The sequence below is a fragment of the Strongylocentrotus purpuratus genome, unplaced genomic scaffold (assembly GCF_000002235.5).
Source record: "Strongylocentrotus purpuratus isolate Spur 01 unplaced genomic scaffold, Spur_5.0 spur5_scaffold_7, whole genome shotgun sequence".
In the NCBI taxonomy this organism is placed as follows: Eukaryota; Metazoa; Echinodermata; class Echinoidea; order Camarodonta; family Strongylocentrotidae; genus Strongylocentrotus; species Strongylocentrotus purpuratus.
This window is the reverse complement of record NW_022145613.1, coordinates 29,686,861-29,704,660: the sequence shown is the minus strand read 5'-3', so window position 1 is coordinate 29,704,660 and position 17,800 is coordinate 29,686,861. Positions and strand designations below refer to the sequence as shown.

The window sequence follows — 17,800 nt, the reverse complement described above, 5'->3', positions numbered from 1 at the left end:
TATACATGGAGCTTAATTTACTGTGACATTAATTTGGAGTCCAGAATGGACATGACTGTGTTGTTAGTCTAGCAAATGGTGTCAGCTGCCCGATATGACAAGTGTTAAGACTATTGTGTGAAGTGTTCCATTTGAAAAGAAAATAGTTCATTAATGAGCTCACAAGGCTGTTAAATGTTAATGTATAACTGTCTTGGTCAGGTTTTGATGGATCTTATACTGTATGAGAATGATTATAAATATGTTGACTTAGGAACCTCTAGTTAGAAGGAGCCAAAGGTTGGACACATATCTGACAAGCAATGCCAAATTATAAAGAAAAGGATAAAAAGGGCCCTATTTAGCTTAAATTGATGTACCTCTTGTATAAAGCCTTCATCCTAAATTTACATGGTGCCACCATGCATGATCTATACATGTATTACTAATACACTTATGATGTTATTTTACTACTCGCTATCTTTCCTATTAACAACACCATTGATCCCACACATAACCGCCACATATAGGTTAACGGGAAATCGTAGGTGGCTAACTACAAATTTATCACACATTCTTCAGGTACCAAAGTCCCACCATTGGATAACATGTGCAAGCATAAATGAAATGGGTCACTATTTCACTGTAAGACATAATAGTTTTTTGTTAAAAGAAGGGTAGAAAACAAATCTGAAAAATGGGATGATATTGTAAAGTCCTACACAAAACAAAGTGGTCTCACATGGTTGAGGACTTGAGCTGCACTATCAGATTTTATTCCAACCACAAAATGGCTGCCAAGATGGCTGACATCCAGTCCATCAAACAATAATAACCAATCACAAGATTGGACAATAATTAGGTAACCAATAGAAAAGCTTGTAAAAGATAGAGTGCCATGTGCCATGTGTGCTGGGTTGAATAGCTAAGAGATAAGGAAGAGTGTGTGTGTGTGTGGTGCTATAGCAGGTAATGTGCATGAGGATGAATGAATAGGGACAGAACAATAGAAGCCAAGAGCTAGCAGACAGGAGAGAATGAATGTAGGTCAGGAGTGCGCTAAAGCATATCGGAGTGGAAAGCTAAATGTACAGTGTAAAATAAACAAGTAACCACTTGGATCAGTGAAATTAAAACCTTACATAATATACCATCTTCACAGAAAAATGTCCTCATTTTAAAAGATACATCGTATTAACATGCATTTGTTTCCGAAGAAAATGAGTCACATAAAATTTGCTTGAAATACCTGAACACATCCAATCATGAAGTTTTCCTTCTGTACAATTCTCTCTTTTTTTTTCCCTTTTTTTTTTTTAAGGCACAGCATCTATTCATATTAGGGAAAATTAAACTGTTTAACTTGAAAGATCACACATATAGCGAATACAAAAAAATGGTATGCTTTCATCAATGAACATCTTTCATCAATGAACATCTTTCAAGCAACGTCCTAACTTCAATGGGTTCTATCTTTTTTCACCCTGAAAATTCCAGTCGGATGATTTGTAGACATAAACATTTAATAATTTCCTTTTTTTCCTGTTTCTGTCACAAATGACAAAATATCAAATACTTCATACCCAATTTGGCAATTTTTAACAAAAACTATAAACAAAATACATGGCAATGTCTTCACCTAAAGAAAAAAAAAATATATATCACTGTTTCGTGAGTTACTGTTAAAATTATCTTTGGAATAAGTTAGCCAATTGAATAATGAAATACAATGTACACAGACAATATGCATGCATTCTGACATAACTCTTTCAAAACTGTCTCAGATTTAAGGAGACATTATACAAATACCGTGTCTATGGTCGATATAATCTCGACTACACATGATTTATGTAATGAGAAAAAAACACATCTTATGAATTCATGTATCAAGAATCTGTTTTAAATCCAAATATCTAAAAACATCAATATAAGTCAAATGACTAAAAATGATGTTCAGAAAACAATGTAAACATGTACTTAAAATCAAATAATCCCATCAATTTTTGTTGTTGACACATTTATATAGTCCTTTTTGTAAAATAATGCAGGTCAACTCTGTGACCAATACAATCTGAATCTCACATGTTTAATTTTTTTTTTTTGTATCTTAAAATTCAGCACAATTGCAAAATTGCAAAATTGCAATCAAAATTGATATGTTAAGTCTTTTTTTTCTTCTTTTTTTTTTTTAAATAAAAGATGGGCGCATTGAGGAGTTCACCCAATTGATGTGTAGCTAACAAATTTGATGGAAAAACACATAACAAAATGTTTGAAAGTTTGTCTTCTTCTTTTTCCCGTCTAAACATTAAAAACTGACAATTTAATCCTATCTTTACTGACAAGTCCTACATAAATCTTCCAAAACGTTCAAAAAATCAAGAATTCTATCAATTACATATTGTCACAAATAATGGGGCCATGGCGAATGCAAGGTATGACAGCGAAAAGTGAAAATCAGCATGTCTTCCAATTATCTATCACTATTGCAAACATTATTTCTCAAAAGTCTTTACAGTTCGTAATCTCGAAACTTGGCGGGTACTTTAACCTGTCGACCAGATCTCGAACGTGCGGAAGAGGACGGCTGAGGTTGGGGTTGGTCAGCAGATGAGGACGGCTGATGTTGGGGTTGGTCAGCGGATGAGGACGGCTGATGTTGGGGTTGGTCAGCGGATGAGGTCGGCTGATGTTGGGGTTGGTCAGCTGATGAGGATGGCTGAGGTTGAGGTTGGTCAGCGGATGAGGTCGGCTTAGGTTGCTCAGCTGATGAGGATGGCCAAAGTTGGGATTGGTGAGTCGTCGACCTCAGTTGATATTGGGGTCTGAGTTGAAGTTGGCCAACCGGCGAGGACAGCTGATGTTGGGTTTGGGTAGTCGGCAGGGATGGCCTAGGTTGTTGCTGAAGTGGGGCTGAGTCAATTAGCCTGGATTGGTGGCTAGAATTGGTTGGCTGGTTTGATGCTTGTTGCCGAACAGACAAACTTGACCGTGATGGTTGGTCATGGTCTGACTGTCGGTGATGGAGGATGCATTCTGTTGAACTGGTTGGCTGGTTTGAGGCTTGTTGCCGAACAGACAAACTTGACCGTGATGGTCGGTCATGGTTCGACTGCTCGTGATGGAGGATGCGATCTAGTGGTCGAGATGACCACGTGATGTAGGCTGGTCCATGGCTAGTAGGTTGATTTGACTGCACCTTTCTCCCAGTCTCGTCTTCTGCTGGGGGACCTGGTGGGTACTGTGTCGTTGTCCTCTCAGTCCCATGTATTGACGTAGGCTGTGGGGTTGGTGGGGATGGTGGAGTTGACATCACTTGTGGGGCTCTAGCTCGATGCGGTTTCAAACGATTATGATGGACCCGTCGCTTGAACTTTTCATCATGGACATGAACTATGTCATAATTTAGTCCATCATCTGATGAGGAAGATACTCTGAAAGGACCTTTCCAGTTTGGTTCGAGTTTGTTCCTGATGTTGGTAGGGTCATGTAACCAAACAAAGTCACCTGTGTCGTACTTGGAAATGCGTTTTTTCACATCGTACTGTCGTTTCTGTTGTTCCTGTTGCTGTCGTGTATTTTGTATGGTGTACTCCCATGCTTTTCTCAATCGCTCAGACAGGTTGGTTGTGTATTCGAGGAGTGTCTTGCCAGATGACGATGGAGGGGGGGTTGAACAGGTGATGTTCGCAGGTGTACGGGCTTCCCTGCCATGCATGATGTAGTATGGCGTCAAACCTGTTGAGGCATGAGTACTTGTGTTGTACGCTAACTGGACTTGATTGATGTGAGTGTCCCATTCTCCTCCTTGATGAGAAATGTACTTCGCAAGTTGATCTTTGATGGTGCGATTACAACGTTCGACTATGCCAGCTCCTTGGGGATGATAGGGTGTCGATCTAGACTTTTTGATGCCCAATTTGCTGCATAGTTCTTGCACTAATCTGGACTCGAACTGTCGACCTTGGTCTGTGTGCAAAGTCTCTGGAATACCATGCTGTTTCACATATTCTTCAAACAGATGTTTGGCGATGGTTGGAGCAGTCTGATCTTTCATAGGGAAGATATTGACATATTTGCTGAAATGATCAGTCACAACGAGTATATAGCGAAATCCTCGTCTTGAACTTGGAAGCTCAGCAATGTCGGCAAAGACCATCTCCAAAGGGCGAGTAGTGGTAATGGGACGTAAGGGCGCTTGATGCTTAGGGGTTGGTAACCGGAAAGACTCACAAGCTGTGCATGTGTTGCAGAAATCAGTGATTTCCTTGTTCATGAAGGGCCAATAGCACATTGTCTCTGCTCTCTGTATTGTGCGATGAGCGCCGAAATGTCCGGATGATGGGTCACCGTGTAACTCTTGGAGTACCCTTGGAATGAGGGAGTTTGGTACGACAAGTTGGAATGAGAGATTACCAAGCTTGTCTTTCTTCTTCCTGTAGAGTATACCGTCTTGGAGGATGAATTTGGGATACTGCCACAAGAGACGTCTAACCCGGGGGTTGTGTCTACGGATCTGTCGAATGGTTGGCCGCTCCCCATTGTTGACGCATTCGATGACTGTACTGATGTCTTGATCTAGTTGCTGTTCATGTTGAACATCTACATCACTGTCAAGGATTACACCACGGTAAGGATGAAGGACGTTTGGTGCAGACTGCCTCGTTGAATCATTGGGAGTAGATGCGTCTGTTGATAGTCGTGATCTTGATGAACGAGTCTCGACTGCATTACACAGTGGATTGGTCACCATGTGCTTGAGTAGCTGATCCGTCAATCTTGGAGTGTCTTGGCTCTCTTGACTCGGGCGTCTAGATAATGCATCTGCATTTCTGTGTGATTGTCCTTTCTTGTGAATAAGGCTGAACGTGTAGGAATTGAGTTCCAATATCCATCGTGTTCTCTTCCCAGTTGCATCGTCTTGAATTGGGAACTTCCTGAGAGCCAAAAGAGGTTTGTGGTCTGTCAGGATAGTGAAGTGTTGGTGTCTCAGATAATGACGAAAATGGCGAACAGCTGTAACAATTGCCCAGAGCTCTCGATCATAGGTAGACCATTTCTTCTGTGTAGCGCTGAGAGTTTGGCTGAAGTAGGAGATTACACGTTCTTTACCATCTTGAGTCTGTGAGAGGACAGCACCAACTGCATGAAGGGATGCATCCGAAGATAGGATGAACTCCTTTTCAAAGTCTGGATAGGCGAGGAGAGGTGGATTGGTTAGAGCTTCTTTCAGATGTTGAAAAGCATTTTCACACTCTGCTGTCCATACAAACTGTTGACCTTTTTGTGTAAGGGTCGACAAGGGAGTTGCAATCTTAGAGAAACTTGGCACAAAACGTCGGTAGAAAGATGCCAGGCCAAGGAAGGATCGGACATCTGTAGGTGTCCTCGGCTGAGGCCAGGACTTGACTTTCTCAACGTTGTTTGGGTCAGGTTTCACTCCTTCGGTGTTGATTATGTGGCCAAGATACGTAACTTCTTTCTTGAAAAAACCACACTTTGAGGGTTTAAGTTTGAGTCCAGCGTCTCTGAATCGTTGCAATACTTCTTGGAGGTTCTTGCAATGATCATCGAAGTCCTTGCCCATGACTATGCAGTCATCAAGGTATACCAGGCATGTAGACCAGTGGAGGCCATGTAGAACGGCTTCCATGAGACGCTGAAATGTCATGGGAGCGTTGACCAGTCCGAATGGCATGACAGTGAACTGGTAAAGCCCTGTGCCTGTGGTAAAAGCAGTCTTCTCTGTATCTTGGGGATCGAGCTTGACCTGCCAATATCCACTTGATAAGTCCATGACGCTGAAATATGCTGATGAAGAAAGGGAGTCAATTGAATCATCTTGGCGTGGAATAGGGTGAGAATCTCGAACAGTTACTGCATTGAGTTTTCTGTAATCCACGCAAAATCTGTATGTGTTGTCCTTCTTCTTCACCATGACGATTGGGCTCGCCCATGGGCTGAAGCTCTCTTCAATGATGCCTCTTTGCAGAAGTTCGTCCACTTGCTCCTGAATTTCCACTCTCATTGCTGGTGAAGTTCGATATGCCCTCTGTCGTATTGGAGTAGCTGTGGTGGTGTCAATGTGGTGATGAATAATGTCGGTCTGACCAATATCCTGAGACGTCGTGCTGAAAATATCACTGTAGGTCTGAAGAAGATGTTCAGCTTTCTCGTACTCTGTCCTCGTGAGTTCTGAAGAAGGGAGAACACCAGCAACTGGTGACTTGTCTGTCACTTGTGGATCAGCGTCAGTAGTTACGCTCATGATCTTGTATTCCTCTTCGGTATCCCCAGTAATGGAGAAGAATTGACCAAGGCAGGTGTCTGCAGGTAGATCGACTGCTTCGTCAGAGGGATTAATGAGGCGTACTAGAATAAGACCATCTTGAGGCTTGAACAGAGATCTGGCACCGATAACAGGAATGTGATCTTGCAATGTAGGTTCAAAGTAGCCATCATAGTCTCTTGGTACGATGTCGAACTGTGGCGACGACAATCTTCCCTGGACATGAGTTTCGCAGCTTGGGGGAATCCGAGCTTGTCCAACAAGAGAAACTTTACATTTCAGCGGGGCTTGGTATTGCTGACGATCGATGAAGGGAATAACATTTCCAGGCATGTTGAACGATGTTGGCGATATGCAGGCATTCTGGCTGTCAATAAAGTCCCATCCAAGGACAACTGAATGAGTGATGTTGCGTGCAACAACGAACTTGTGTTGTGTAGCCTTGTTCCCTAAGTGCAGAGATGGTACGATTGTTCCAATGTTGTCTACCAGCCCACCTGTGATAGTAGATGCCATGGATGTCAACTTTTCCAACGGGCTCCTTTGCGATGCTGGAATGGATGACAAAAATTTGGCACTCAACAGAGAGATGAATGATCCACTATCTACAAGTGCCAATACATAGACATTGTCGATAACGATCGGGATGTAGGGCGATTTCTTTGGCGAAATAGGTGCTATTCGTATTGGGACCTTGGTTTGTGTAGTTGATGAATGGCCCTCTTCCTCAACTACCAGAAGTTTCCCTGCTGCTGGTCTTCAAAACGAACTTGACGATAGGGAGCCTGTCTATGGGAGTCAACTTGATAACCTGCAGTGGAAGGATGCTGCTGATTTCGGCTGCTAGACGATTCATAGGGCCGTCTAGAGGGTGAAGTCCTAGATTGATATGCGTAGCTCCGATTAGGGCTTGGAGATATGCGTCTTGCATATTCAGGAGATCTGCGTCCTGCATATTCCGGAGATCTGTGTCTTGAATATCCTGGAGATCGGTGTCTTGCATATTCTGGAGATCTCTGTCTTGCATATTCTGGCGACCTGTGTCTTCGGTAGTCACGGCTTGGTGACGGAGACCCACGACGTTCCATGTGTCTTCCCTCATGGGAGCGTCCTGATGGGCTGCCACCACGTTGCTGAGATCTGCTAGGCTTTTCAACTGTCTCTAACTTTAAAGACATCCTATCCAGCTTCTTTTCTAACTCGTTGAGTCTTGGCAGTAGTAGTCGTAAGACTGATGATTCTGCAGGCGTCTTGTCCTGGACCCGATCATCTACAGCTGCTACTATACCAAAATCGTTTGCTTGGTGTGCTCTTTCTACACGAAGTGCGATCTTCAAGGCCTCGTCAAAATCAAAGCCTCCGAGCTCGTGAATCTTCACTTGAAGCGGCTTGTCTACCCCGGCAACAAATCGGCGAAATCTCTCACCACCTTTTGCATTGTCATCATAGGACGGGAAAGCCTCTTCTACTAAGGAAGCAATGGCTGATGCAAACACCTCTAACGGCTCACCTGGTTGGCGAGTTCGGGCAGTAATACAAGACTTGAATGTGTCAATAAACTGTGTCCGGCCGAAAACCTGAGAGAGTTTCTCTTCCATCTTCTTGAAATCCTTCTTGTCCGAAGCAGACAAGCTCTCCCACACGATGAAGGCTGATCCTGCTAGTCTTGCCGGAAGGAGGGTGGTCAAGTTGATAGAAGTGTCTGAAAACGCCTGTGCAGCAACTTCAAATCGGCGTATCCATTGACGGAAGTCCTTGCCGTTCTCTCCCGTAAACACTTCTGGCAATTCCATGCGATAAGATGCCATACTGTAGGAGTTATAAGCAATCGACTCAACCGATATGATCATCAACAAGATATCAACCCAGTAAAACTTACTGAATGAGTCAATGTGAAGGAGGGGGGGGGGGGGTCACTCTGAGTGCAGATGAAGAAAATGCAAACTCGACAGTTGAAATATCTGTGGCGAGCGGCTATGATGGAAGGAGGGTGTATTCTGCAACTGGTTACGTTGCTATGCCAACACTATGTAGAATATGCAGGTTGATATGGCAGAATGCTGTAATGTACGGCAGCCAAAGGCAGACTATGGTATACATGCAGACTGAATATGATAAGTTGCTAGAAAAATACAGAACTGTATGAAGGGTGAAGAAAAAAAAACCTCACTCACTGATGAATCGATGAATGCAGGAATATTCACCAAAATACAGCTCCAGTATGAAGAAGGGTAAAGGAAATCTCACTTACTGATGAAGGATGAATGAAGGAATTCACAAAACTACTGATGTAGGAAGAAATCAAGGCTCAAAAAGTCAAGATGAAACTTCAGTAATTAACGAAGGAGGTTGAATACACACAAACACTAACTGCCTCAGCTTAAAATGAAGGGAGGTCAATCAGTGCAGAAGAAGGGTGATATCATGCTCTCAAACATTCACATTCATATACAGATGGAGGGAGAATTTCACTTTGCAACTCACCACTAAAAACACTGCAAGAATTTCTACATATGAAGGAAGGCTGCAATTACAGTTTAGTGCAGAAAAACCACTGCTGGCACCAGTTGTAAAGTCCTACACAAAACAAAGTGGTCTCACATGGTTGAGGACTTGAGCTGCACTATCAGATTTTATTCCAACCACAAAATGGCTGCCAAGATGGCTGACATCCAGTCCATCAAACAATAATAACCAATCACAAGATTGGACAATAATTAGGTAACCAATAGAAAAGCTTGTAAAAGATAGAGTGCCATGTGCCATGTGTGCTGGGTTGAATAGCTAAGAGATAAGGAAGAGTGTGTGTGTGTGTGGTGCTATAGCAGGTAATGTGCATGAGGATGAATGAATAGGGACAGAACAATAGAAGCCAAGAGCTAGCAGACAGGAGAGAATGAATGTAGGTCAGGAGTGCGCTAAAGCATATCGGAGTGGAAAGCTAAATGTACAGTGTAAAATAAACAAGTAACCACTTGGATCAGTGAAATTAAAACCTTACAATATAATAAGAGTACTATACTTGAAGAACAGCCAACCTAATAATATAGCCTGCATAAATCTTTTCCAAGTGACAAAGTTGTTTAGAACCCCTTCGATTCATGACTGAATGTTTTTAGGATGTTTACCCAATGTACTTCCCCCTTAATGGCCCTGTTGTTGAAACTTTCTCTAGCCTAGGAAGTGGTAGTATGGCTAGAGTTGCATGCATTTTATCTGTAGAATACCTCTTTGTACTTTGTGAGGATATATGCTATCTCTCAAATACCTGTTGTTTGTATTTGGAGGAAGTTCTAGTGGAAGTTTATGGACTGTTGCTCAATGGATTTGGTCATATTTTTTATTTTCTTTGCTATCTGTGGTCAAGGCAGGCAAGCTGATAATCTAGGATTTTAAATACTCTGAGGTTAATTGTAGAGATAGCAGAAGCATTTGTAAAAGGATCACCATTTTGTATATGATGGAAACAACCCTTGGAGCAGCCATCACCATTTGTCATATGACCTTTCTAAATGCAAATTAATCTCTGCAATAGTATGAATCTCAAACCATTTCTTAGTAATGTTCTGGTTAGTAATGTGACTGCATTTCAGACTAGTTAGACCCTAAATGATTAACCATGTTGTATCTTTTTGTGTCATTTGTGTAGGGGTGTAGGATGCATCTTTCTTGAAATGATGTGGGGACAGCCGGCCTTCCCTGGTCTCAAGGATGCTACCGATCAGCTGGAAAAGATCTTCAAGGTATGTAACCTATATCCTACATGTAAATCTTAGCTTGTTATATATACTAAGCCAGAGATAGTGTAGAGTCAAATCACTTGTAAAGTTCTGATGCCAAAAGGATGAACATTCAAAGAAATAAATCATATGAACAAAAGTATATGTTTAATTTTGTGAATGAATGTATACTGTCATGGAGCAGAACAAACTAGAAAATATTAACCGTTTGCTAAATATGATGAATGTGATGACATTACTCAATCCATTCTTCAATGAGTTTTATGATGGAACAATAATCAGCATTAAGGAACATAGCCCCTCCCCCATCCCCCTTGGATGTAATTTAAAGTTTTATAATTGTCTTTGAATGATCATAAAATGATTTTCTCTTCTCGTCTCGTCCCGACAGGTTCTAGGAACACCAACAGAACAGACATGGCATGGAGTATCAAGATTACCCAACTACGGCAAGGTTGCGGCAGCGGGTAGATTCCACAAGCCAAAGCTTTTATGTGAAATCTTACCAAGGTAAGTTTTCATGGGTTCAGGATGTATTTTTGTAATGTTTCTTGTTAAATGTCATTCATCAGTAATTTGTTCCTAAAAATATAATTTATATCTTATACAATTTAAAGATTTTTAATTTCAATTTTCTTCGATGTTTTAATATCCATAAGACAATGGATGTTCTTCTAGTTTACATGCAATGTACATATTTTAATAATACACTTTATATATCACTGATCTTATCTAATCTCAACTGTTGTACTACAAATAGATAGAAATTACATAAGCTAAAGAAAGTGTTGTATAATTTGTTTGAATGATAGAAATTATGCTCTTAATCTTTGATCTTTTTTCTTCTTTGTTTTACAGTATACTCCTTATACCTGGAGCAGAAAGCCTCATGACTGATATGCTACAGGTGAGTTATGAGATTTCTTGATAGAAGTTTTAATATTCTGTTAACTTCATGTAGGTTGAATTTGTAGTCAAAGTAACTTTGCTTACAAATATAACGTTCATAAGACATAGCAATCTGCCATAAAGGAACATATTTCAGTTATAGGCAAATCATTTTTTTTTAAACACTGCATTGCAGATATGATATGTTTCAAGATTGTTCAAAGCAGAACTATGTATGATATTTCAGATTAATGTTCTTTAAGTTAAAGCCTTCATGGGAAAACAATTTCTGTTACAGTAATTATCAAAGAGGAATATCTTGATTCATTACAAGTCAGAAGCTACTCCATCAATGGGATATATGTATACTCTGTATTGTTATTTGAAATTAGAATTACTATAACATAATTGCATGAATTTAATCCATATATTATTCTTGCCATTCTTGTGCATTTTCAGTTGGAACCAAGGAAGAGGATATCAACAGTGCAAGCAATGACCTGTCAGTACTTCAAGGATCTACCACCAAAGATCTTTGATCTCCCACCTGGTAAGATCTAGTTGTCTGGTGGTGGTGGTGATGGTGGTGGTGGTGGTGGTGGTGGTGGTGGTGGTGATGATGATGATGATGATGATGATGATGATGATGATGATGATGATGATGATGATGATGATGATGATGATAACGATGATGGTGGTGGTGGTGATGGTAGTGGCGGTAGATTTTAGGGATTGCTATGATGATGATGATGATAGTAGTGGTGGTGATGATGATGAAGATGATTATGGTGATGATGATGGTGGTGATGATGATGATGATGATGATGAATTTAGTGTAAAAGTGGTAAAGAATGACAGATTATGTTGTATCAATTATAAAAGTACAGTGTTTTTTATATCAACATCAGTAATAGAAATCCAAGAATAGAAGATAACAAGATCTCACATGGTGCAAGATAACAAGATCTCACATGGTGCACCCGCAAGCCTACTGTATAACAAGAAATTGTATTCATGATTAAAATCTTGAGGAATACCTATTGATACGTTCACACTTCCTTTTTTTTGTAAATTTTGTTTAGAGTATATTCATCATTGGATTAATCCATTCTTATTTCTCTTTCTTTTTCTATCTCAGGTGCTTCTGTTTTCAATGTGCCTGGAATGAAACTAGAGCCAGAGAAAAACAATCTTTCCAAATGAACAAGCTCCTCTATTGGACATTCCAATAATTCTGATTCCATAGAGACAATCTAGGACCAATCAGAGAGCAGCTCTCAACCTGAGGAAGAGAAGCCTTGCAAGATGTCATTTAGGGCCAAGCAACTAAAGCCTACATGTATGTAAGAAGCATGCTGATTGGCTGTTGAAAGTGCTTTCAAAGACCTGTGTAGGATCATGCAATATTGATGGCCAGGAAACTTTTATGTGAGGCCATCTGTGATTGGACAACAGAGGTCCTAAGCCACAAGAGAGACTTGTGGGGATTGGATAGAAGAGATCCCCAGCAACATCTGCCATTTGGTGGAAATGAGTTTTCAATCAAGAACAAAAAACAGCTCATCTCCATTTAATTTCTATTGAATTATGCTTCTTATGAAGTAAATCAATCAGTGGTGAAAAGTTATCTCCATTTTCAAAGTCTAAAAAAGCCATAAACCGATGCATTTATCTTATCTCCCCTTTATTGCAATTTGTGCTAGAAATGGGATCAGTAGAATGAAAATGCTTCATTTGAATCGGGAGAGTCGGAGGCGAGATAATCAAACGTACAAGCCATATTCCAGTATATTTTAGCCACTGCTTTTGCATTTATTGACGAATAAGCCATGAACATAAACTGGGATAAGTTGACTGATGGATGGATCTATTGATTATCAAAATTTGCAGTGAAAATTGAAATTTGAATTTATACCTATCAGCTTAAGCGACATATGGTTTAAAGATCACCAATAAAACAGCTCCTCAATATCTGTATTACTGACATGCATAAACCAAAGCCAGAACAAAGTGGATTACATCAATATTTTACCTCTGTCTTATATGCAGAAACACATCTGTGTTCTTTCTTTTGATGAATCTAATTTCAGGTTAATGAATTTCAATTCAAAATTTGTTTAATTGTTAATCATCTATTGCGTTTTGATGCAAAAGAACATGGGATCATAAAATAGATTTTTATGCAAAAATTGACAGTTTTTTTCTATGAAAAAGAGGAATCAAGCAACGGAATGTTTTACTTGAAATTTAGCAATTGAATATATGCATTATGTTATAGCATTTGTGAACATAATAGGAAGGAACAAAAATTTGCAATCAATAAGTTTTTTAATTACATGTATGTATAGACAGAATTTTAATAATTTTCAGTCCTCAGTAATTTTGATTACTACTGAAATGTCTGTTTTTGCGAATGTACCGTACCTCTTTAGGACAGTGGATATTTTTACTACATTTGTGTGTCAGGAATAGTTATTATTAATTCAATTCTACAAGTGGCCTTTATAGCGCCGAACACTGATGAAAACAAAGATATTTGTATTGCAAATCAAAGATCAAGAGTATCACTATATTTTTGTGTTGTAAATAACCAGGTAAATAAGCTAATTTATACAACATTGATGTGAGGTAATTGAGATATATGCATCTTCTTGTTTAGGTTGATACGTAGGAGAGAAGATTAGTTATCGGGAGTGATGGGATACCTGTACATCTCATGGAAATTAACATATCGTCTGTTCATAGTCAAAAGGCCATGAGCTCACATACTCGTACACGAGTATACGCCTTTTCTGGTTAAAAACAGACGATATTTCATTGGCAGTACTTTATGTAAAGCAGTTGGAACAATCTTTGAATTGAAAGAATCAAAGAGTAAATTAGAGGATTTGGGTTTATGGTGATATTCTTCATATGATGATAAATTTTGTGACTATAGGTAGATAGAGATTCACCTTTAGTCTAGGGTCTAGGAAAAGAAAAGCATATTTATATTTCATGCCATTTTAAAAAGTTGCCTAAATATATTTTGTTGTCAAATTTGCAATTGCCAAATGGATTTATCCCACTGAGTATACCTAATTTATTATTTTCAAAGTAAACTCATTTGTTATAGAAGCATCCACATTTGGTGTATTTACATTTTATGTTTAAAACAATTTAACAAAATGAAAAGAAGGAAAGACTTTGCAAGTGTCTATAACACCAAATCATAATTTTGCACAGGTACTTTCATAAGCATTGTGTGATCAAGCTTAAGCAATTCTATCTGAGCAGTTACGTGCCATAGTTTATTATTTCTCAAATACAGAAAATAATTCAGCCTTTTTTTTTTTAAATTCAGGCTTCACAAAATCAGCCATTCAGAATTAGGCACATTTTTGTTGTTGTCTTTAATCCAGAATAATTGATATTATTAGAATATCAAATTTGAATGCTTCTTTAAATATTCATGTGTGTAAAAAAGAATTTGTTTAAATTGTAAGGATAAGTGCAATAGTATATAATGGAGTCTAGATGCTGGGCATCTGATTCAGTTTTTAATTATTTTAATTTTTTATCTCATCTTCTTTTTAAAATAATCTCATTTTATTTATTATTTCATCGAACAAAATCCAGAGATGATATTTCAACTCTGTTCAACTTAACAGTACTCTGTATTCGCTTATATTTTTGATGATCTGTTTTCCTTTCCTTTTTCTTTAATTTTTTTTCTTTTCTTCATTCAACTTTCTAATGAGAAGGGGCTTGTTACCATTGGTAGACTGATGCATGACTATTTTAAAGTGTACCAAGTACCTAAAGAAATGCTTCGATCTAGAGTGTATAAAATTACCCTCCAAAAACTTCATGCAGCTGTTTATGGGCTGAGCCACTTTAACTTGCAAAATCTCTTTGCAGAAATAATATTTGAAGCTCACACTTACATGCAATTAATAACATTAAAACATTATTTTTTTGGTGTTTGGTACACTTAATGTTGGACAGAAATTCCTGTAATAGGGATTTGTTGTTTCACTTGAATGTGGTTTAAGTATGAAAGAGATGATGAGCTGTATAGCATTATACTTTGAAGGCCGTGGTAACAATGGTAACAGGCCATATCTTTTTTGAAGATTTGATATCTTATTATTAATATTAAAAAATGTCTTGGACATTGTGTATATATCTATTTTGCATTTGTAAAATAAAACTGAAAAAAATTGATGGAATTACTTGTGTGCCGACATTTTTGTGTGTATGCAGTTGCTTTTCTGAAGTACTGAGAACAATGAAATGAATGGATGGTGGGAGAGTTTTTGAGTCCAGGGGGGTGTTTCACAAAGATCCTAAGTTGAACTTAACTCTAAGTTGGACTTGAAAGTTATGGAGAGCCATTTGTAGCCTTAAAATAAAATATATTCAAAAGCAAAAATTCAAGTATTTAAGACTTTTTATAAATTCCAGATCAAGAACATGAAATCTCCTTGATAATAGAAAATTATGATTGATTTGAATCAACATTTTATACCTCTTAAAAAAGCTTTTACAAAATATTTTCAAAGATGCTAACGGCTTTCCATAATTTTTAAGTCCAACTTAGAGATAAGTTCAACTTAGGATCTTTGTGAAACACCCCCCAGAGTTTTTCCGAGAGATAAGGAAGAATGAAAGAGGCATGAGGACACTGGAGTTGTGACAGGGACATAGAGAAAGAGAGAATGGGGAACAGTATGTAAAGAGAGGGAAAGGCAAATAATGAGACAGGGAAGAAGACTGGGAAGAGAAGGGAAGAGGGAAAGAGAAGGAGGGAGAGGGAGAGAGATTTGGAAGAAAAAAATAGAAGAGAAAATTACAAATTACAAATTACTTTGTAAAGACTGAAATGGGAAAAAAATGAGTCAGGGAGATGGAAAGAGAGAGAGAGAGAGAGTGTGTGTCTAATTTGATTCAGAAAGGAGGTGGTTGGAATATGCTTATTAGGATGGCAGAAATATAAAAAAATATTGAGATGAATATTGAGATTCAGTCAGAATGTTAAAGAGGGAAAAAAAGACAGAGAAATGCAAAATGCAAACAAATATACATGTAGTGAAATGTAGAGAAATACAGGATCCCATTTGGACTCTTAACATAGATGGCGCCTGTCAAATTGGCTTGCTCTGCAGGATTGGGGCTTCTGATGTTATATCATTTGTCTGAAATTGAGTAGGTGATATGCTGTCAAAGTGAATCACTTGCTTGCTTCCTTGGAAACAGCCTATCGATGCATCAGTTCTGATTATGGGTATTTTCGGAAGACATGCTGAGAATCATTCGACAAAACGTAAAGAAATGGCCGATAGTTGCTCTAAAAATATAGAATTAATTTCCTGAACTAGATGTCCAGTCCTCGTAGTTCAGTCTCATAGACGATCAGCACTAAAATATGAGGGGCCTAGGTAAAGGTCTGCATTATATTATAAACCAACGCTATGATCATCATAGCGTTGGTTTATAATGTAATGCAGACATACGCCCCTCATATCTTAGTGAACAACCAGACGAAAATGAAATGTTAGACAACAAAACAAATCCCATTTCTTTCTCCTCACATGAAACAACAATATAATGCTGATACGTTAGTTTCTCCGTTTCAAGGAGACAATAATAAATGTCATTGTCGGAGGGTTTGCTTATTTATTTGTTTGTTTGTTTATTTTAAGAGCAAGTGAAGGGTTACATTTGAATTGTTTACCTTACACGCTGAGAGAACAATGAGGTTTAGAAATGTATCCCAAGCTTCATGACCCTTGAAATTGAAAGCGATTAACGCTTTAGCGCCCTCATACATTAAAGGAACTATAGTCGGTCTCCTTATCTGAGATCTGTCTATTCGCCCATCTGGGGTTGTCTGTGTATGTTTGATTTATGAGTCCATTATCATTCACTGATCTCAATGCATTCCTCTCTTCTTTAGTCTGTCACGGCATTTTACGGCCTCATAAATCCTTGGCTTTGTGAGTTGACAAAGAAAACTAGTCAAAATGGAGACAAGAAATGCACACCTTTCGTTTCATGATGATGGTGGTGTTGAACTAGTTATGTGCAACGATGTTTTATCATTTTTTTGTCCACAGACATAAAGAATCGTCTCATCGTTTTGCGATTCGATAACTGATTTTCGACCCGATAATGACGTGATTTCGGTTACGTCAAAGAGAACTTGATAGTTAATTTACTTTATTGAATTACATAGCTCTATTTTGGCAACAAAAGGAAGCGATTTTTGGATTTACGCATTTAAAATGATTTATGTATAAGTAGTATGAAGGTGTGATGGTTGAGAATAATGAAGGTTATTGTAAAATGATCAGGAGCCAAGGCTGATTGAAACCCGAGGTGGAAAATGGACAAAGACCGCTTTTCTTCTGCAACAAATTTAATGTAATCTTCCAGAAATCGAGATCGTCATGAGTTCAGATTATCTCTCCAGAAAAGTTCTTAGAATTGATTATCGCAGTGATATATCATCTCTCTCTCTCTCTCTCTCTCTCTCTCTCTCTCTCTCTCTTCATGCACCTTCCTCCTCCCTCCTTCTCCTCCTTCCTTTACTCATCCTACCCTATCCTCTACCCACTTCTCATTTGCCTCCTTCTATTTCCTCTTAGATCTACTTTAGCCTTCTGTTTCTCCTTCTCGATTCTATCCCTTCACACATCCTTGTTTTCCTCCTTCTTTTCTGTCTTTCTCTCCTCCCCTCCTATTTTCCTGTTCTCCTTTTCTCATCCCCATCCCATCCCCTCCTCCTTCCCACTCTTTCGTGTCTATTGTCATCTTCTTTTCTATTTAAAAATACTCCTCACCCTCCCTCCTCATCTTTCCCCTTTTCCTCGACTTCCTCTTCCGCCCTCCACATCCTTCTCCTTCTTCTCATTATCATCCA

At 38.8% G+C, this 17,800-nt stretch overlaps 1 protein-coding gene across 1 annotated transcript in view; it reads left to right on the top strand.

Moving 5' to 3' along the window:
* Positions 1–14,741, top strand: part of LOC576645 (cyclin-dependent kinase 14) — a 34,159-nt gene extending 19,418 nt beyond the window's left edge. The window contains exons 6-10 of the mRNA XM_776929.4: positions 9,918–10,011; positions 10,400–10,518; positions 10,867–10,915; positions 11,356–11,446; positions 12,035–14,741. Coding sequence (XP_782022.1) covers positions 9,918–10,011; positions 10,400–10,518; positions 10,867–10,915; positions 11,356–11,446; positions 12,035–12,099 — 418 coding nt within the window. The 3' untranslated portion in view covers positions 12,100–14,741. The remainder of the gene's footprint in view (positions 1–9,917; positions 10,012–10,399; positions 10,519–10,866; positions 10,916–11,355; positions 11,447–12,034) is intronic.
* The last annotated feature ends 3,059 nt before the right edge of the window (positions 14,742–17,800 follow it).